Below are 22,325 nucleotides of genomic sequence, written 5' to 3' on the forward strand. Positions count from 1 at the left end.
ATGGGGTTAGTGAAATTCTCTGTTTATCCTGGGGAAAATAAGGTGTTGTATTAAATGAGATTAAGTCAAAACATTGCACCATCTTACATACTTGCCATCCCACAATCCTTTCCCAAAGATTATTATCCCCACTGCTACTATAGGCACCATCTCTCCCTACTATACCTGCTATCCCACAGCCCCAGTCCCTTCCCAGAGGCTATTATCCCTCCACTGCTACTATAGGCACCATCTCTCCCTACTATACCTGCTATCCCACAGCCACAGTCCCTTCCCAGAGGCTATTATCCCCCCACTGCTACTATAGGCACCATCTCTCCCTACTATACCTGCTATCCTACAGCCCCAGTCCCTTCCCAGAGGCTATTATCCCCCCACTGCTACTATAGGCACCATCTCTCCCTACTATACCTGCTATCCCACAGCCCCAGTCCCTTCCCAGAGGCTATTATCCCCCTACTGCTACTATAGGCACCATCTCTCCCTACTATACCTGCTATCCCACAGCCACAGTCCCTTCCCAGAGGCTATTATCCCCCTACTGCTACTATAGGCACCATCTCTCCCTACTATACCTGCTATCCCACAGCCCCAGTCCCTTCCCAGAGGCTATTATCCTACTGCTACTATAGGCACCATCTCTCCCTACTATACCTGCTATCCCACAGCCACAGTCCCTTCCCAGAGGCTATTATCCCCCCACTGCTACTATAGGCACCATCTCTCCCTACTATACCTGCTATCCTACAGCCCCAGTCCCTTCCCAGAGGCTATTATCCCCCCACTGCTACTATAGGCACCATCTCTCCCTACTATACCTGCTATCCCACAGCCCCAGTCCCTTCCCAGAGGCTATTATCCCCCTACTGCTACTATAGGCACCATCTCTCCCTACTATACCTGCTATCCCACAGCCACAGTCCCTTCCCAGAGGCTATTATCCCCCTACTGCTACTATAGGCACCATCTCTCCCTACTATACCTGCTATCCCACAGCCCCAGTCCCTTCCCAGAGGCTATTATCCTACTGCTACTATAGGCACCATCTCTCCCTACTATACCTGCTATCCCACAGCCACAGTCCCTTCCCAGAGGCTATTATCCCTCCACTGCTACTATAGGCACCATCTCTCCCTACTATACCTGCTATCCCACAGCCCCAGTCCCTTCCCAAAGGCTATTATCTCCCCACTGCTACTATAGGCACCATCTCTCCCTACTATACCTGCTATCCCACAGCCCCAGTCCCTTCCCAGAGGCTATTATCCCCCCACTGCTACTATAGGCACCATCTCTCCCTACTATACCTGCTATCCCACAGCCCCAGTCCCTTTCCAGAGGCTATTATCCCCACTGCTACTATAGGCACCATCTCTCCCTACTATACCTGCTATCCCACAGCCCCCGTCCCTTCCCAGAGGCTATTATCCCCCCACTGCTACTATAGGCACCATCTCTCCCTACTATACCTGCTATCCCACAGCCACAGTCCCTTCCCAGAGGCTATTATCCCCCCACTGCTACTATAGGCACCATCTCTCCCTACTATACCTGCTATCCCACAGCCCCAGTCCCTTCCCAGAGGCTATTATCCCCCCACTGCTACTATAGGCACCATCTCTCCCTACTATACCTGCTATCCCACAGCCCCAGTCCCTTCCCAGAGGCTATTATCCCTCCACTGCTACTATAGGCACCATCTCTCCCTACTATACCTGCTATCCCACAGCCCCAGTCCCTTCCCAGAGGCTATTATCCCTCCACTGCTACTATAGGCACCATCTCTCCCTACTATACCTGCTATCCCACAGCCACAGTCCCTTCCCAGAGGCTATTATCCCCCCACTGCTACTATAGGCACCATCTCTCCCTACTATACCTGCTATCCCACAGCCCCAATCCCTTCCCAGAGGCTATTATCTCCCCACTGCTACTATAGGCACCATCTCTCCCTACTATACCTGCTATCCCACAGCCCCAGTCCCTTCCCAGAGGCTATTATCCCTCCACTGCTACTATAGGCACCATCTCTCCCTACTATACCTGCTATCCCACAGCCCCAGTCCCTTCCCAGAGGCTATTATCCCTCCACTGCTACTATAGGCACCATCTCTCCCTACTATACCTGCTATCCCACAGCCCCAATCCCTTCCCAGAGGCTATTATCTCCCCACTGCTACTATAGGCACCATCTCTCCCTACTATACCTGCTATCCCACAGCCCCAGTCCCTTCCCAGAGGCTATTATCCCCCCACTGCTACTATAGGCACCATCTCTCCCTACTATACCTGCTATCCCACAGCCACAGTCCCTTCCCAGAGGCTATTATCCCCACTGCTACTATAGGCACCATCTCTCCCTACTATACCTGCTATCCCACAGCCCCAGTCCCTTCCCAGAGGCTATTATCCCCCCACTGCTACTATAGGCACCATCTCTCCCTACTATACCTGCTATCCCACAGCCCCAGTCCCTTCCCAGAGGCTATTATCCCCCTACTGCTACTATAGGCACCATCTCTCCCTACTATACCTGCTATCCCACAGCCACAGTCCCTTCCCAGAGGCTATTATCCCCCTACTGCTACTATAGGCACCATCTCTCCCTACTATACCTGCTATCCCACAGCCCCAGTCCCTTCCCAGAGGCTATTATCCTACTGCTACTATAGGCACCATCTCTCCCTACTATACCTGCTATCCCACAGCCACAGTCCCTTCCCAGAGGCTATTATCCCTCCACTGCTACTATAGGCACCATCTCTCCCTACTATACCTGCTATCCCACAGCCCCAGTCCCTTCCCAAAGGCTATTATCTCCCCACTGCTACTATAGGCACCATCTCTCCCTACTATACCTGCTATCCCACAGCCCCAGTCCCTTCCCAGAGGCTATTATCCCCCCACTGCTACTATAGGCACCATCTCTCCCTACTATACCTGCTATCCCACAGCCCCAGTCCCTTTCCAGAGGCTATTATCCCCACTGCTACTATAGGCACCAACTCTCCCTACTATACCTGCTATCCCACAGCCCCCGTCCCTTCCCAGAGGCTATTATCCCCCCACTGCTACTATAGGCACCATCTCTCCCTACTATACCTGCTATCCCACAGCCACAGTCCCTTCCCAGAGGCTATTATCCCCCCACTGCTACTATAGGCACCATCTCTCCCTACTATACCTGCTATCCCACAGCCCCAGTCCCTTCCCAGAGGCTATTATCCCTCCACTGCTACTATAGGCACCATCTCTCCCTACTATACCTGCTATCCCACAGCCCCAGTCCCTTCCCAGAGGCTATTATCCCTCCACTGCTACTATAGGCACCATCTCTCCCTACTATACCTGCTATCCCACAGCCACAGTCCCTTCCCAGAGGCTATTATCCCCCCACTGCTACTATAGGCACCATCTCTCCCTACTATACCTGCTATCCCACAGCCCCAATCCCTTCCCAGAGGCTATTATCTCCCCACTGCTACTATAGGCACCATCTCTCCCTACTATACCTGCTATCCCACAGCCCCAGTCCCTTCCCAGAGGCTATTATCCCTCCACTGCTACTATAGGCACCATCTCTCCCTACTATACCTGCTATCCCACAGCCCCAATCCCTTCCCAGAGGCTATTATCTCCCCACTGCTACTATAGGCACCATCTCTCCCTACTATACCTGCTATCCCACAGCCCCAGTCCCTTCCCAGAGGCTATTATCCCCCCACTGCTACTATAGGCACCATCTCTCCCTACTATACCTGCTATCCCACAGCCACAGTCCCTTCCCAGAGGCTATTATCCCCACTGCTACTATAGGCACCATCTCTCCCTACTATACCTGCTATCCCACAGCCCCAGTCCCTTCCCAGAGGCTATTATCCCCCCACTGCTACTATAGGCACCATCTCTCCCTACTATACCTGCTATCCCACAGCCCCAGTCCCTTCCCAGAGGCTATTATCCCCACTGCTACTATAGGCACCATCTCTCCCTACTATACCTGCTATCCCACAGCCCCAGTCCCTTCCCAGAGGCTATTATCCCCCACTGCTACTATAGGCACTATCTCTCCCTACTAAACCTGCTATCCCACAGCCACAGTCCCTTCCCAGAGGCTATTATCCCCCCACTGCTACTATAGGCACCATCTCTCCCTACTATACCTGCTATCCCACAGCCCCAGTCCCTTCCCAGAGGCTATTATCCCACTGCTACTATAGGCACCATCTCTCCCTACTATACCTGCTATCCTACAGCCCCAGTCCCTTCCCAGAGGCTATTATCCCCCCACTGCTACTATAGGCACCATCTCTCCCTACTATACCTGCTATCCACAGCCCCAGTCCCTTCCCAGAGGCTATTATCCCCCTACTGCTACTATAGGCACCATCTCTCCCTACTATACCTGCTATCCCACAGCCACAGTCCCTTCCCAGAGGCTATTATCCCCCTACTGCTACTATAGGCACCATCTCTCCCTACTATACCTGCTATCCCACAGCCCCAGTCCCTTCCCAGAGGCTATTATCCTACTGCTACTATAGGCACCATCTCTCCCTACTATACCTGCTATCCCACAGCCACAGTCCCTTCCCAGAGGCTATTATCCCTCCACTGCTACTATAGGCACCATCTCTCCCTACTATACCTGCTATCCCACAGCCCCAGTCCCTTCCCAAAGGCTATTATCTCCCCACTGCTACTATAGGCACCATCTCTCCCTACTATACCTGCTATCCCACAGCCCCATTCCCTTCCCAAAGGCTATTATCTCCCCACTGCTACTATAGGCACCATCTCTCCCTACTATACCTGCTATCCCACAGCCCCAGTCCCTTCCCAGAGGCTATTATCCCCCCACTGCTACTATAGGCACCATCTCTCCCTACTATACCTGCTATCCCACAGCCCCAGTCCCTTTCCAGAGGCTATTATCCCCACTGCTACTATAGGCACCCAACTCTCCCTACTATACCTGCTATCCCACAGCCCCCGTCCCTTCCCAGAGGCTATTATCCCCCCACTGCTACTATAGGCACCATCTCTCCCTACTATACCTGCTATCCTACAGCCCAAGTCCCTTCCCAGAGGCTATTATCCCCCCACTGCTACTATAGGCACCATCTCTCCCTACTATACCTGCTATCCCACAGCCCCAGTCCCTTCCCAGAGGCTATTATCCCCCTACTGCTACTATAGGCACCATCTCTCCCTACTATACCTGCTATCCCACAGCCACAGTCCCTTCCCAGAGGCTATTATCCCCCTACTGCTACTATAGGCACCATCTCTCCCTACTATACCTGCTATCCCACAGCCCCAGTCCCTTCCCAGAGGCTATTATCCTACTGCTACTATAGGCACCATCTCTCCCTACTATACCTGCTATCCCACAGCCACAGTCCCTTCCCAGAGGCTATTATCCCTCCACTGCTACTATAGGCACCATCTCTCCCTACTATACCTGCTATCCCACAGCCCCAGTCCCTTCCCAAAGGCTATTATCTCCCCACTGCTACTATAGGCACCATCTCTCCCTACTATACCTGCTATCCCACAGCCCCAGTCCCTTCCCAGAGGCTATTATCCCCCCACTGCTACTATAGGCACCATCTCTCCCTACTATACCTGCTATCCCACAGCCCCAGTCCCTTCCCAGAGGCTATTATCCCCACTGCTACTATAGGCACCATCTCTCCCTACTATACCTGCTATCCCACAGCCCCCGTCCCCTTCCCAGAGGCTATTATCCCCCCCACTGCTACTATAGGCACCATCTCTCCCTACTATACCTGCTATCCCACAGCCACAGTCCCTTCCCAGAGGCTATTATCCCCCCACTGCTACTATAGGCACCATCTCTCCCTACTATACCTGCTATCCCACAGCCCCAGTCCCTTCCCAGAGGCTATTATCCCTCCACTGCTACTATAGGCACCATCTCTCCCTACTATACCTGCTATCCCACAGCCCCAGTCCCTTCCCAGAGGCTATTATCCCTCCACTGCTACTATAGGCACCATCTCTCCCTACTATACCTGCTATCCCACAGCCACAGTCCCTTCCCAGAGGCTATTATCCCCCCACTGCTACTATAGGCACCATCTCTCCCTACTATACCTGCTATCCCACAGCCCCAATCCCTTCCCAGAGGCTATTATCTCCCCACTGCTACTATAGGCACCATCTCTCCCTACTATACCTGCTATCCCACAGCCCCAGTCCCTTCCCAGAGGCTATTATCCCTCCACTGCTACTATAGGCACCATCTCTCCCTACTATACCTGCTATCCCACAGCCCCAGTCCCTTCCCAGAGGCTATTATCCCTCCACTGCTACTATAGGCACCATCTCTCCCTACTATACCTGCTATCCCACAGCCACAGTCCCTTCCCAGAGGCTATTATCCCCCCACTGCTACTATAGGCACCATCTCTCCCTACTATACCTGCTATCCCACAGCCCCAATCCCTTCCCAGAGGCTATTATCTCCCCACTGCTACTATAGGCACCATCTCTCCCTACTATACCTGCTATCCCACAGCCCCAGTCCCTTCCCAGAGGCTATTATCTCCCCACTGCTACTATAGGCACCATCTCTCCCTACTATACCTGCTATCCCACAGCCCCAGTCCCTTCCCAGAGGCTATTATCCCCCCACTGCTACTATAGGCACCATCTCTCCCTACTATACCTGCTATCCCACAGCCCCAGTCCCTTCCCAGAGGCTATTATCCCCACTGCTACTATAGGCACCATCTCTCCCTACTATACCTGCTATCCCACAGCCCCAGTCCCTTCCTAGAGGCTATTATCCCCCCACTGCTACTATAGGCACCATCTCTCCCTACTATACCTGCTATCCCACAGCCACAGTCCCTTCCCAGAGGCTATTATCCCACTGCTACTATAGGCACTATCTCTCCCTACTAAACCTGCTATCCCACAGCCACAGTCCCTTCCCAGAGGCTATTATCCCCCCACTGCTACTATAGGCACCATCTCTCCCTACTATACCTGCTAGCCCACAGCCACAGTCCCTTCCCAAAGGCTATTATCTCCCCACTGCTACTATAGGCACCATCTCTCCCTACTATACCTGCTATCCCACAGCCCCAGTCCCTTCCCAGAGGCTATTATCCCCCCACTGCTACTATAGGCACCATCTCTCCCTACTATACCTGCTATCCCACAGCCACAGTCCCTTCCCAGAGGCTATTATCCCACTGCTACTATAGGCACTATCTCTCCCTACTAAACCTGCTATCCCACAGCCACAGTCCCTTCCCAGAGGCTATTATCCCCCCACTGCTACTATAGGCACCATCTCTCCCTACTATACCTGCTATCCCACAGCCACAGTCCCTTCCCAGAGGCTATTATCCCCACTGCTACTATAGGCACCATCTCTCCCTACTATACCTGCTATCCCACAGCCCCAGTCCCTTCCCAGAGGCTATTATCCCCCCACTGCTACTATAGCACCATCTCTCCCTACTATACCTGCTATCCCACAGCCCCAGTCCCTTTCCAGAGGCTATTATCCCCCCACTGCTACTATAGGCACCATCTCTCCCTACTATACCTGCTATCCCACAGCCACAGTCCCTTCCCAGAGGCTATTATCCCCCCACTGCTACTATAGGCACCATCTCTCCCTACTATACCTGCTATCCCACAGCCCCAGTCCCTTCCCAGAGGCTATTATCCCTCCACTGCTACTATAGGCACCATCTCTCCCTACTATACCTGCTATCCCACAGCCCCAGTCCCTTCCCAGAGGCTATTATCCCTCCACTGCTACTATAGGCACCATCTCTCCCTACTATACCTGCTATCCCACAGCCACAGTCCCTTCCCAGAGGCTATTATCCCCCCACTGCTACTATAGGCACCATCTCTCCCTACTATACCTGCTATCCCACAGCCCCAATCCCTTCCCAGAGGCTATTATCTCCCCACTGCTACTATAGGCACCATCTCTCCCTACTATACCTGCTATCCCACAGCCCCAGTCCCTTCCCAGAGGCTATTATCCCTCCACTGCTACTATAGGCACCATCTCTCCCTACTATACCTGCTATCCCACAGCCCCAGTCCCTTCCCAGAGGCTATTATCCCTCCACTGCTACTATAGGCACCATCTCTCCCTACTATACCTGCTATCCCACAGCCACAGTCCCTTCCCAGAGGCTATTATCCCCCCACTGCTACTATAGGCACCATCTCTCCCTACTATACCTGCTATCCCACAGCCCCAATCCCTTCCCAGAGGCTATTATCTCCCCACTGCTACTATAGGCACCATCTCTCCCTACTATACCTGCTATCCCACAGCCCCAGTCCCTTCCCAGAGGCTATTATCTCCCCACTGCTACTATAGGCACCATCTCTCCCTACTATACCTGCTATCCCACAGCCCCAGTCCCTTCCCAGAGGCTATTATCCCCCCACTGCTACTATAGGCACCATCTCTCCCTACTATACCTGCTATCCCACAGCCCCAGTCCCTTCCCAGAGGCTATTATCCCCACTGCTACTATAGGCACCATCTCTCCCTACTATACCTGCTATCCCACAGCCCCAGTCCCTTCCCAGAGGCTATTATCCCCCCACTGCTACTATAGGCACCATCTCTCCCTACTATACCTGCTATCCCACAGCCACAGTCCCTTCCCAGAGGCTATTATCCCACTGCTACTATAGGCACTATCTCTCCCTACTAAACCTGCTATCCCACAGCCACAGTCCCTTCCCAGAGGCTATTATCCCCCCACTGCTACTATAGGCACCATCTCTCCCTACTATACCTGCTAGCCCACAGCCACAGTCCCTTCCCAAAGGCTATTATCTCCCCACTGCTACTATAGGCACCATCTCTCCCTACTATACCTGCTATCCCACAGCCCCAGTCCCTTCCCAGAGGCTATTATCCCCCACTGCTACTATAGGCACCATCTCTCCCTACTATACCTGCTATCCCACAGCCCCAGTCCCTTCCCAGAGGCTATTATCCCCCCACTGCTACTATAGGCACCATCTCTCCCTACTATACCTGCTATCCCACAGCCACAGTCCCTTCCCAGAGGCTATTATCCCACTGCTACTATAGGCACTATCTCTCCCTACTAAACCTGCTATCCCACAGCCACAGTCCCTTCCCAGAGGCTATTATCTCCCCACTGCTACTATAGGCACCATCTCTCCCTACTATACCTGCTATCCCACAGCCCCAATCCCTTCCCAGAGGCTATTATCTCCCCACTGCTACTATAGGCACCATCTCTCCCTACTATACCTGCTATCCCACAGCCCCAATCCCTTCCCAGAGGCTATTATCTCCCCACTGCTACTATAGGCACCATCTCTCCCTACTATACCTGCTATCCCACAGCCCCAGTCCCTTCCCAGAGGCTATTATCCCCACTGCTACTATAGGCACCATCTCTCCCTACTATACCTGCTATCCCACAGCCCCAGTCCCTTCCCAGAGGCTATTATCCCCCCACTGCTACTATAGGCACCATCTCTCCCTACTATACCTGCTATCCCACAGCCACAGTCCCTTCCCAGAGGCTATTATCCCACTGCTACTATAGGCACTATCTCTCCCTACTAAACCTGCTATCCCACAGCCACAGTCCCTTCCCAGAGGCTATTATCCCCCCACTGCTACTATAGGCACAATCTCTCCCTACTATACCTGCTATCCCACAGCCCCAGTCCCTTCCCAGAGGCTATTATCCCCCTACTGCTACTATAGGCACCATCTCTCCCTACTATACCTGCTATCCCACAGCCACAGTCCCTTCCCAGAGGCTATTATCCCCCTACTGCTACTATAGGCACCATCTCTCCCTACTATACCTGCTATCCCACAGCCCCAGTCCCTTCCCAGAGGCTATTATCCTACTGCTACTATAGGCACCATCTCTCCCTACTATACCTGCTATCCCACAGCCACAGTCCCTTCCCAGAGGCTATTATCCCTCCACTGCTACTATAGGCACCATCTCTCCCTACTATACCTGCTATCCCACAGCCCCAGTCCCTTCCCAGAGGCTATTATCCCCCCACTGCTACTATAGGCACCATCTCTCCCTACTATACCTGCTATCCCACAGCCCCAGTCCCTTCCCAGATGCTATTATCCCCACTGCTACTATAGGCACCATCTCTCCCTACTATACCTGCTATCCCACAGCCACAGTCCCTTCCCAGAGGCTATTATCCCTCCACTGCTACTATAGGCACCATCTCTCCCTACTATACCTGCTATCCCACAGCCCCAGTCCCTTCCCAAAGGCTATTATCTCCCTACTGCTACTATAGGCACCATCTCTCCCTACTATACCTGCTATCCCACAGCCCCAGTCCCTTCCCAGAGGCTATTATCCCCCCACTGCTACTATAGGCACCATCTCTCCCTACTATACCTGCTATCCCACAGCCCCAGTCCCTTTCCAGAGGCTATTATCCCCACTGCTACTATAGGCACCATCTCTCCCTACTATACCTGCTATCCCACAGCCCCAGTCCCTTCCCAGAGGCTATTATCCCCCCACTGCTACTATAGGCACCATCTCTCCCTACTATACCTGCTATCCCACAGCCCCAGTCCCTTCCCAGAGGCTATTATCCCCCCACTGCTACTATAGGCACCATCTCTCCCTACTATACCTGCTATCCCACAGCCCCAGTCCCTTCCCAGAGGCTATTATCCCCACTGCTACTATAGGCACCATCTCTCCCTACTATACCTGCTATCCCACAGCCACACCCCCTTCTCAGAGGCCATTTTCTCATTGCTGTTGCTAGTGAGTGGAGGTGCTTTGAGTGTTCTGTGGTTCTGTGACTTTCTCCCAGGCCCAGCTGGGTCTGGGGGTTAGTTTTGTGGGTGCTTTTTTCTTTGTGTTTTTGGTGCTTTCCCTACTCAATGGGGAAGAAGGCAATAAAACCTTTTAGCCGGGTAGTGAAGACCCGTTTGGGCAGCAGCAAGAGGGCTGCCGGATCAAACATTGTGGTGACTGTGGAGCGCGCTGCAAAGGGCAATGTTTCCTGCTCTATTAAAGGAAAGAATAAGAAAAGTAAAAGTTGTTCCCAAAGCGGCATTGAGAGTGACTCTGACTCTGTGGAAATGGACGCCGGTGTTGGAGTAACTGCAGGGAGCTGCGGAGCTGCAACAGAGGCAAACCAGGAGGTGAGAGGAGAGTCTGATGGCTGCAAAATGGCTGCTGGCATTGAGGAGCTTGGAAGCCATGTGGCAATGGTGGTTGCAGGAAATGATCTGACCAACCAGGAAATGGCTGCTGCCAGTGAGGAATATGGAAGCCGTGTGGCCCTGGAGGTTGCAGAGAGCGCTCTGAGTGACCAGGAGATGGCTGCTGCCTGTGAGGTGCATGGAAACCGTGTGGCCCAGGACAGTGAGCAGGTAATGGCTGCCGACCCCCTGGGGAAGGCAGGGGAAGGGCACAAAGTTACTGAGACTGTAATACAGTATGACACTATCATTAATGCTTTGAAAGAACTGAGGTGTTTAGAGGAGAAACAAGGCAAATTAAATAAAGACATTGACAGGCTTATAAAAAAATCTGAAGTTGGCAAGAGGAGAGAGGAGAACTCTGTATATCAGGGAGTTGGCTTTCCACAATAAGGAGCTGGAAGACACTGAGACTTACATTAAAGACATTCTGGCTGTTATAGAGCCATGGAAGGAGCTGTATGGCAACAAGCAGAGATTTGAACAAATGAAAGAAGGCAATATGACTGCTGAGAGACTGCTAAAAGTTGCAGAACTGCTCAAAGAGACTGAGGTTTCAAAAACTCTTACTCAATGTAGTGTTGCTACTGATATTGTACAAAGTAACGGTATTTCCAATGCTGATAGTGTGCGTGCAGCTGCCATGAGTGGGGTGAGTGCTGGGGGCAGTGTGGGGCAAGCGGCTGGGGCAATGCAATGTGTGTGAGTGAGGGGGGTGGGGCAGTGAGTGCTGAGGCAGCTGAGGTGCAAGCGGCTGAGAGTGGTGCAGCTGAGGTGCAGGTGATTGCAGGTAATGCAACGTGTGTGACTGAGGGAGCTGGGAGAGGTGGGGGAGGGGAAGGAAAAAATGTCGTTTATTCTGCTGGGGAAAGCAATGTGCATGGGGGGACTGAGAGTGTTGCTGGGGCTGCGGGGGGCAGTGTTTGGGAGGGAAGGAGATTCTTTGCACGTGAGCAGGATGAGGAGTTTGATGATGAGTTTGATAAGAGGAAGAATGTGGTGAAAATTAAGTGGGAGAAAGAGAGGGAGGATTTCCCGGGGCGCAGGTTTGTGGGCAGAAACATTATTAAACAGTTGCTGGGTTTTACCCCACAGGATGTTTATGCCTTGCTGAGTGTCACAGACACAGAGTTTGATTTAAGCTTTAAGTTATCCCAAGGGTTAGAGGAGTTCTGGAGGCGGTACCATCCAAGTAAAGGGGCCAAGGAGTGGGAGGGGTTTAGGGTAATCCCTGTGTCCAAACCCGAAACCAAACTGGTTACCATTATCATGAAGAGAGAGACAGTGCATGAGCAGGACATCCTCATATGGCTCCGGCGCCAGTGCACTGTCCTATCCCCCCTGGAGCCGGTGTTTGATGAGGAGGGATTCTGGGTAGGGGGGTATAAAGTCCAAGTAAAATTGCATGTGGATCAGAATGTTCAGAAACATCTCCCAAATTCCTTTTTCATTGGGAAAGCAAGGGGTGTCTGTTTCTATGTGGGCCAGCCCAGGCTATGCTATAAATGTGGGTCCAACAGGCATTATGCTGTAAAGTGCAACATACAGAAATGTGCTTTGTGTGGGGAGACTGGGCACCCAAGCAAGGAGTGTGTAAAGGCCATAAAGTGTAACCTGTGTATGCAATCCGGCCATGCTTATAGGGCCTGCCCCGACGCCTGGCGCAACATTAGGAAGGCTTGTCCAAATTTGGAAGAAATAATGAGTACCCCAATGCCAGGGGAGAACTTGCCACAGACTGAGGGAGGGGGAAAGGAGAGGGCAGGTGGGGGAAAAGAGACAGACAGGGGGCGCCCAACAGAGGTGAGAGAGAAAGAGGCAGAGAAAGAGGGCAGGAAGAGTGAAAGGGGGAGGAATAAGGGGAATAAAAAGGCAAAGGTACAGGCATCCCAAGGGGGGGAGGATGGTTGGATAGTGGTGGGCAATAAATCAAAGGAAGTTAAGGAAGATCAGTGCCCAGGTGTAATGACCCTCCCAACTGAAAATAGATTTGTTTTGCCAGGAGGGAAGTCGTGGGGGGATTTGGCAGAAGAACAGGCAGAGTTGGAGAGAATGGAGGAGGAGGAAGAGAGGGAGAAAAGAAAAAGTCTCTCTTCTGATATCATCTCCAGCAGAAAAAAGAGCAAGAGGGAAGGGGCTTTTCAGTCTCAGGGGGCAGATTTGGAGTCACTGGAGGAAGGGGAGTTGGAAGAAGAAAGCGGGATGGAGAGTCAGGAGACAGGTATAAGGATACAGGTAAAAAGATCAGGTGGGAAAAGTTCTGATACGTCTCTAAACAAGAAACATAAAGATGCCTCTTGATATACATTTTATAACCATGAATGTTTGCAGCATTAAGAACAGAAAGACTCGCTTTATGGCTTTTGATTTCCTAGAGTCAGTGGCTGCAGATATTATCTTTCTGCAAGAGACTAGACTGACCTCTATCCAAGAGATAAGGGAGGCTAAAAGGGATTGGAAAGGGGGGTTTTCTTTTTGGTCGGTGGCTACTGAGCCAGCTGGTGGGGTTGGTATCCTCTTTAAAGGGGGTAGAAAAATTGAGGTAAAGAAGGTAGTAGACATATGGCTGGGAAGGTGTCTGATGCTGGATGTGCAGATTGATGGGTCCCTGTTGAGGTTGATAAATGTATATGGGCCCCAGACAATCTCAGAGAGGAGGAAATTATTATCAGAAATTAAGCAGTTCTTATACACATCTGCTCCTGTGATTCTAGCTGGGGACTTTAATCAGGTTCTCAGGGATGTGGACAGAACGGGAAGGTATAAAAAATATGAGAGCCAGTTTCTGGTGAATTTCGTGGAAGAGACCGGCTTTATAGACATCGCTACAGCCCATGGGAGAAAGGGGAAGCACACTTATTATTGTGGTGGGAGAAGCAGCAGAATTGATTTGGTTTTTGTTAAGAAAGGGGAGATTTTCTCAGAGATCAAGGAAACAGCAGTAGAATTTTCTGATCATTTAGCCCTGTCATTTTGTTATGGTTCTGTAGGAAAACCCAGATTTGGGAGGGGACTGTGGAGATTGGGGGCAGGTTCCCTAGAGGATGCAGAGGTAGGGAAATCCTTTGAGCGTTTATTGCAGAGGGAAGTCACAAAGGTAGATTTTTTCGGCTCACTATCAGAATGGTGGGATGCTACCAAGGATTCTTTTAGAACCTTTTTCAAGTCTGTCTCTTTTAAGAAAGGGAGGGAAAGAGAGCAAAAGTGCTGGTCCTTGAGAAGGAAGCTTGAGGTCTGTGTTTCGGAGGGAGAGGTGGGGGAAAAAGTGAACCGGCTCAAGTATCTGTTAAGACAGCAGCAGTATAGCCGCTACAAGTCCTTGGTTTTGGAAAGGGATTATGGGGTGTCCAACTCTCCAGACCCTTACCAAAACTGTAAGGAGACAGTTAAGAGAAAATTGGTGGAAGGTCTGTATGACTCCCAGGGTCACTTACAGAGTACTAGGGAGGGGATTCTGGGAGTTGTAAGATCATACTATGCTGAGCTTTTCAGAAAAAAAGCTTTGGATAGGGGAAAGATGCAAGCCTTCCTAGAGGCGACCCAAGGCCCTAACATTGAGAATTTGGACTTTTCCCCTTTGGTGAAAGAAATAACAGAGGAGGAGGTTTTGCAGGCCATTGACAAGCAGCAGAAGAAGAAGGCTCCTGGGCCGGATGGTTTAACAGCTGAGTTCTATAAAACTTTTAAGGTGAAGTTGGCACCAATTCTGGTGGAGGTGTTTAATGAGAGTTTAGTGAATGGGAGCCTTCCTTCTTCTATGCAGAACTCCTCGTTGATTCTGTTGTCAAAGGGGAAGGATTCGAGACACATTGAGAATTGGAGGCCTATTGCACTTCTCAACTGCGATAGGAAGCTTCTTGCAAGGATTTTTTCTGTAAGGCTGGGTAAGTTTGCTGGGCTTCTTTTGTCATCTTCTCAGTTCTGCTCGGTGGAGGGACGTGACATCTATGGGGCACTTCTACTTCTCAGGGAAACTTTGGAAAGGTGTAAACTAAATAAATGGGGAAGGTACTTTCTCTCATTAGATCAGGCTAAAGCTTTTGATAAAGTCGATCACGAATACCTATGGGCTACTTTGCAAAAGTACCACATCCCGGGTCAGTTTATTGAATGGTTAAGAGTTTTGTATGGAGGGGCAAAGAGCTTCCCTTTAATTAATGGTTGGCAGGGTGAAGACTTTGAAGTGCAGGCTGGGGTGAGACAGGGATGCCCTCTTAGCCCACTCTTTTACATATTTGCTCTGGATCCTTTTTTAAGGGGTTTGCAGAGTTGTGGTTTGGAGGGTGTTCCGTTTCCCATGGGTCAGTCTTTTAAGTCGGTAGCCTACGCGGATGATGTGACTTTGGTTCTGTCTTATCCAGAGGAGGAGTCGCTGGTGTCGGAGCACATCAAAAGTTATTCAGAGGCCTCTGGGTCTCTAGTCAACCAGGAAAAATCGGAAGCTCTTTGGGTTTTAGAAGGGAGACCAAGTTTTAATCTTGAGAATTTTCCCGTAGCCCCAGAGCAGGTTAGAATTCTGGGTATCAAATTTGGGAGAGGAGATAATGCTCAGGTAAATTGGGAAGAAAAGTTGGATGTTGGTATTGCAAAGGTTCAGCGATGGAAGGCATGGAAGCTGACCTATAGGGAAAGGATCGACATTATTAAAGCTTATCTGATTCCTTTGTTTCTCTTTGTTTCCTATGTCTTCTTATTGCCAGAAGCTCTCTATGTCCGGATCCAGAGCCTGTTCTTCCAGATGCTATGGGGGAGCAGGATCAATCCTGTAAAAAGGGGTGTGACCTTCCTGCAGAGAAAAAAGGGTGGGTTGGACATGTTATGTCCAGTGGGGTTCTTTTGTGTCATTTTCCTGAAATATAATTTTAGGAATTTGATGCAAGAAAAGAAATTGCTGTGGGAAGTCAGTGTTAAGGACTGGGTATCGCCATTTATCAAGGACTGGTTACTTGGGGACAGAGTGAAGGAGGTTCGAGTGAGAGGAGGCAGCATCCCATCATTTCTGAGCCAGGCAGTTAAGCTTCTGCGGAAATGGAGCATTGGAAAGCAGGAGTTATTTTCCTTCTCTAGGAAAAGTATTTATTTACGGGTTTTAGATTTTTTCTTTTGTACCCCCCCAATAGTGCAGGACTGTGTGAGTAGGATCATGGAGGAGAGTTTAAGCTTTCTGAATAGCAAGAGAATTCCGAAAAAATTTTGGGATAATGCTTGGCTGTCCTTTCATGGGAAGCTATTTGTAAGGGGAAACCTTAAGTATCGAAGTGTTGATAACAGGGCATGTCCTTGGGGTTGTGGGACAGAGGAGTCACAGGAGCATTTTCTAATTGAGTGTCCTGTCTCACAATCTCTGAGATGTCTACTGGCGAGACTGTTACACCTACAGATGCTTAGAGACCTCAACTATTCTGAGTTTGCCTATGGGGTGGTGGGTGCTGGGAGGGAGAATGGCACGGACAAAGAAACATTGTATATAATCATTATGGTGATAAGGTATCATCTCTGGCATATGAGATGCAAATGGACATTTGGACAAACGAAAGATCCTGCAGAACATGTTGCAAAAGTGATTGTAAATGAACTAATTCTTATTAAGACAATGGAAATTGAGAAATCTGTGGGAAATAAGATGCTTTGGAGAAATGTTCACTTTGTTTTTTGATGTGATATTGTTTATTATATATTTCTGTTTGATTGAAATGTAATTGTATTTCTGTTGTAACTGTTTCATATATTTTAATAAAATTCTCTCCCTACTATACCTGCTATCCCACAGCCCCAGTCCCTTCCCAGAGGCTATTATCCCCCCACTGCTACTATAGGCACCATCTCTCCCTACTATACCTGCTATCCCACAGCCCCAGTCCCTTCCCAGAGGCTATTATCCCCCCACTGCTACTATAGGCACCATCTCTCCCTACTATACCTGCTATCCCACAGCCCCAGTCCCTTCCCAGAGGCTATTATCCCGCCACTGCTACTATAGGCACCATCTCTCCCTACTATACCTGCTATCCCACAGCCACAGTCCCTTCCCAGAGGCTATTATCCCCCCACTGCTACTATAGGCACCATCTCTCCCTACTATACCTGCTATCCCACAGCCCCAGTCCCTTCCCAGAGGCTATTATCCCCCCACTGCTACTATAGGCACCATCTCTCCCTACTATACCTGCTATCCCACAGCCACAGTCCCTTCCCAGAGGCTATTATCCCACTGCTACTATAGGCACTATCTCTCCCTACTAAACCTGCTATCCCACAGCCACAGTCCCTTCCCAGAGGCTATTATCCCCCCACTGCTACTATAGGCACCATCTCTCCCTACTATACCTGCTAGCCCACAGCCACAGTCCCTTCCCAAAGGCTATTATCTCCCCACTGCTACTATAGGCACCATCTCTCCCTACTATACCTGCTATCCCACAGCCCCAGTCCCTTCCCAGAGGCTATTATCCCCCCACTGCTACTATAGGCACCATCTCTCCCTACTATACCTGCTATCCCACAGCCCCAGTCCCTTTCCAGAGGCTATTATCCCCACTGCTACTATAGGCACCATCTCTCCCTACTATACCTGCTATCCCACAGCCCCCGTCCCTTCCCAGAGGCTATTATCCCCCCACTGCTACTATAGGCACCATCTCTCCCTACTATACCTGCTATCCCACAGCCACAGTCCCTTCCCAGAGGCTATTATCCCCCCACTGCTACTATAGGCACCATCTCTCCCTACTATACCTGCTATCCCACAGCCCCAGTCCCTTCCCAGAGGCTATTATCCCTCCACTGCTACTATAGGCACCATCTCTCCCTACTATACCTGCTATCCCACAGCCCCAGTCCCTTCCCAGAGGCTATTATCCCTCCACTGCTACTATAGGCACCATCTCTCCCTACTATACCTGCTATCCCACAGCCACAGTCCCTTCCCAGAGGCTATTATCTCCCCACTGCTACTATAGGCACCATCTCTCCCTACTATACCTGCTATCCCACAGCCCCAATCCCTTCCCAGAGGCTATTATCTCCCCACTGCTACTATAGGCACCATCTCTCCCTACTATACCTGCTATCCCACAGCCCCAGTCCCTTCCCAGAGGCTATTATCCCCACTGCTACTATAGGCACCATCTCTCCCTACTATACCTGCTATCCCACAGCCCCAGTCCCTTCCCAGAGGCTATTATCCCCCCACTGCTACTATAGGCACCATCTCTCCCTACTATACCTGCTATCCCACAGCCACAGTCCCTTCCCAGAGGCTATTATCCCACTGCTACTATAGGCACTATCTCTCCCTACTAAACCTGCTATCCCACAGCCACAGTCCCTTCCCAGAGGCTATTATCCCCCCACTGCTACTATAGGCACCATCTCTCCCTACTATACCTGCTAGCCCACAGCCACAGTCCCTTCCCAGAGGCTATTATCCCCACTGCTACTATAGGCTCCATCTCTCCCTACTATACCTGCTACCCCACAGCCCCAGTCCCTTCCCAGAGGCTATTATCCCCTCACTGCTACTATAGGCACCATCTCTCCCTACTATACCTGCTATGCCCCAGGGACATTATTTTATATATTTGATTCTGGATCCTCACTTGACAATATGAACCCAATATCAGTAATTGATGCTTTTGATATTGTTTAGATGAATCTGGAGACTCCTGTGGGGCGGTGTGTGTGAAATATAACATGTACATAACATTCTGAGTAAGCTTCTTGGTCCTTCTGAACCATAAGAAAAGGCCACTTATATATGCTCAGATATCCCATCAGTGGCTCTCCAGCTTCCCAACAGCAGCAGATAGGACAGTCCGGCTTCATAGTGTCGCTCAGAAGATTCTGCATTATGTCCCATATTCTGGTGATTTTCAAACCCTGCTATGATAGAGTAAGAACATAGGGTATTCGTGTTTGCTTTCATTGCCCACCCATTGCCAAAGTAGTGTTGCACAGAGCAAAGCCCCCCAACCACTGTCAGCAGGTGAAGTTGCGTTTCGGTGGGGTGTCTGGTTACACAGGGCAGCTGCTGGCACCGCTCACAACAGCTGCTCTAGACTTGTTGATAAGAATATAGTCCCTCTATGTTTTTCCCCAAACAGACACAAACAGTCTGCATTTAACCCTTTATCTGAATGTAGAATGGCATAAAAATAATGCTAACCATGTGAATTCTGTGCACCTACATCGCAAATGCTTTGATTGAGGAGCAGCACTGACTACTGGTGATAGGGGCCCAGGGTCACACTGCGCTGGAGGGACACCAGGACCTGCCAAGCAAGACCTCATACTTGTACCTGTGATCCTCCCCTATTTTCCCAGGAGTTACCAGATTTTTGACTCCCTCCCTGGTCTCCCATCACTCTTCCCCTGGGGCAGCAGCCCTGGTGTGCCTCAAACACCCAGTCCAACGCCACCTTGGCTTTCAAACATAGGAGTAGAAAGGGCATATTATTTGTGGAACAATTTCTGGATATTTTTAGTGCCCAATGGTACAACTTGAAGTCACTGGGCCCTGGCACAAAATCCTTTTAGAGCTACCAAAGCTTTAGGAATAGTGATGAGCGAATCTGTCCCGGTTCGCTTTGCCGAAAAATGTGCAAATCTTTTAAAAGATTAGTAAAACGGTCTAAATGTTGTGTGTCCCAAAAAATTGCGCCACAATTTTGTGTGATGACAATTTTGTGTGCGTTGAATTTTTCCATGTTGAATTTTATCACCCATTTCATGAAAAAATCCACCAGCAGCGGATCGCCACGAATCTATGCCTGCCGCAACAATTTTGCCCATCACTATTTAGTAAGTTTAACAATCACATATTTATATATATATATAACATGATTTGTTATACCTCCACTATCATGAGATGGACCCCCATCTCTCCTGCCTTGCTAGGGACCCCCCTCCCTTCTCTGATGAAGCCATTTCCCCTAAACATTCTGTATTTAGCACTCTCCAAGCTGATTTTTGCCCAGGCAGTTAAATCCCAGCTTATTGTGGAAGGAGCAGGGAAAATATAAAGCTTTAGAATCTTTCAGTCTCCCTGTGGCTCTTATCCGCCTCCCAAAAAAAACTTTTGTTGTAGTGCAGAATCCAATCAGCGCTGGGTGCGTTCTCTGGGCTGTCTCTCTCTATGGGGGGGTAGAGTCAGTGAGAGTGAAAGAGAGAGGCAGAAGCAGAGCTGGCAGTCGCTGGGCGCTAGTTAAGGTCTCCAGCAGGCATGCTCTGTGGGCTAAAGAAAGATTTGCATTCGGATTTTGGTGAGTGAGATTTTTCATTTCCATTTTGTGTCAGGGTATTGATGCGGGGCCCCTGCGGGAGCCAATGGAAAACAAATTGAGGGATGTCATTTTCAGAGCCTATTGACTTTCTGTGTTTTGTTCTTTACTTGCTTGTTACTGTGCAGCTGAGCTGGGCTAATGCTTCATGGAATGCCTTGGCACTTTTTAAATACATTTATTGGAAGTCAATGAGAATGTTCCGGTGCCTGCTAGTAGGCTAGTCCACACCTGGTACCCTGCACACACTCCCACCCGGTTCTGTGCCAAGCTGATTGGCAGGTTGATGCCCTGATACTGGCTTTGGAGAAGTTGTGAGATTCACAGGGACAGAGATGATGCAAAAGATACAGCAGATCCAGTGAGTGCCAGAATCCACAGAGGGTTCAGGGCCCTTAAGGGCCCACTAGCTTCTAGGTATGCCACTTGATATACTGTGGATTTGCTGGCTCGTAAAATGGCTAGTTAAAGCTAATGTTATTGCAGTAGTAAAAAGGCAGTTGACCATACAATTAGGGATGCACCAAGATTCCAAGATTCGTCCTTTTCAGCTGGATTCGGCTGAATCCAATTTCCTGGCCGAACCGAAAACGAATACTTAAAATCGTTAGACTTTTTGTCACATAAAAACAGAAGTTAAAAGTTTTTTGTTGCACTACTTTACCACAGTCCAAGATGGCCATTACAGTATGTTTTTTTTTTTTTTGGAAATGCTATTATGGTTAGAGGTATTCAGGAATAATTTGTGGTCTATTTGGAAGGCCACCATAAGAAATCCTGGGGACCCATACAACTAAAAGTTTGGACCCGCTTGAGACTAGTGCAGAGGTCTTGTAAGCTCCACAGGGCACATATATTGCCCCTGCTAAAATAGAAAGCATTGCTGACCTGGATCTGCCCCAAAGTATGAAAAAAGGTTTGAAAAGTGCTAATGATGTTTTTAACCAGCTTCATTGCATTCATCTTTGTTGGAGACTTCCATCTAGACCTAAACTTGGATCATTTACTAAGGGGATGGCAACCATAATGGTCTCTATACCAAGGGTCAGCATTACTGTTGCACCTTCTGCACTGAAAGTTACCATGGACATCTCCTTGCTACCTTTGCCTCAAGGCAAAAACACCCCAGACTCTACCTGGGAACTATTAGATGGGTACAAAGTAGTAGGAACCATTCCCAAAAGGGAACTATAAGGAGTCTTGTGCCATATATTGGTGTGCTGATAGGAAACTGCCATCTGCGCCACCCTACAATGACTGATACAGCAGCACCCACTTAGGTGCATAGAAGAAGAAGGATTTCATGCCCTTATTGTGATGCTCTCATAACTATAATGAGGGATGGTTAGCATGAACATTAATACTGTATCCTTCGTATCACAGCTCAGTGTGCAAAATTAGCTGGGTGCCTGTACCTCCCTTGTAGAATAGAATAACACACTGCAACTGCCATACATTTGACTTCAGCTTTTCCAGATGTCAGCCCAGTATATGCACTGTTAACACAAAGTGGAAAGTGATCTTTATATATAAGTTAATGCATAACTTTCCCTGCCAGCACCAACCAGCTAATCATAAGTTCTACAGGGCAGAGACCTTCTGCTTCCCGTGTGTCCCTTAAGCTGGCCATACACGTAGTGATTCCACGTAGTGATTCGTTCCCACCCTCCACTGACGTTCAGGGAATATGAATCGTCAGATATGGGGGTAGAAACAATAGAAATTCTACCTCCTTCTGCCAATTCAATGGCGCAAAAATCACAAAAACACTCCAGGAACTTTTCTGT

The 22,325-nt window shown here is 49.8% G+C and overlaps 2 protein-coding genes across 7 annotated transcripts in view; both read left to right on the forward strand.

Annotated features, from left to right (window-relative positions):
- Positions 1–22,325, forward strand: part of grip2 (glutamate receptor interacting protein 2) — a 232,022-nt gene that overhangs the window by 162,644 nt on the left and 47,053 nt on the right. The window contains exon 1 of one of the 6 annotated variants that reach the window (XM_004914123.4): positions 20,454–20,520. The exons of the other annotated variants lie outside the window; for them this stretch is intronic. Coding sequence (XP_004914180.2) covers positions 20,481–20,520 — 40 coding nt within the window. The 5' untranslated portion in view covers positions 20,454–20,480. Of the gene's footprint in view, positions 1–20,453; positions 20,521–22,325 lie in introns of those variants that run through there. 6 annotated transcript variants of the gene reach the window in all.
- On the forward strand, positions 10,728–11,808 carry LOC116410468. The gene is made up of 2 exons (XM_031901169.1): positions 10,728–11,272; positions 11,348–11,808. Exons 1-2 carry the CDS (start codon positions 10,937–10,939, stop codon positions 11,651–11,653), a joined length of 642 nt encoding a protein of 213 aa, XP_031757029.1. The 5' UTR covers positions 10,728–10,936; the 3' UTR covers positions 11,654–11,808.

This window comes from Xenopus tropicalis, chromosome 4, assembly GCF_000004195.4.
Source record: "Xenopus tropicalis strain Nigerian chromosome 4, UCB_Xtro_10.0, whole genome shotgun sequence".
Lineage (NCBI taxonomy): Eukaryota > Metazoa > Chordata > Amphibia > Anura > Pipidae > Xenopus > Xenopus tropicalis.

Coding starts and splice junctions, on each gene's coding strand:
- LOC116410468 (XM_031901169.1), top strand. CDS start 10,937: ATGGGGAAGAAGGCAATAAAACCTTTTAGCCGGGTAGTGAAGACCCGT. Junction 11,273..11,347: donor GAAGCCATGTGGCAATGGTG/GTTGCAGGAAAT, acceptor GTGGCCCTGGAG/GTTGCAGAGAGCGCTCTGAG.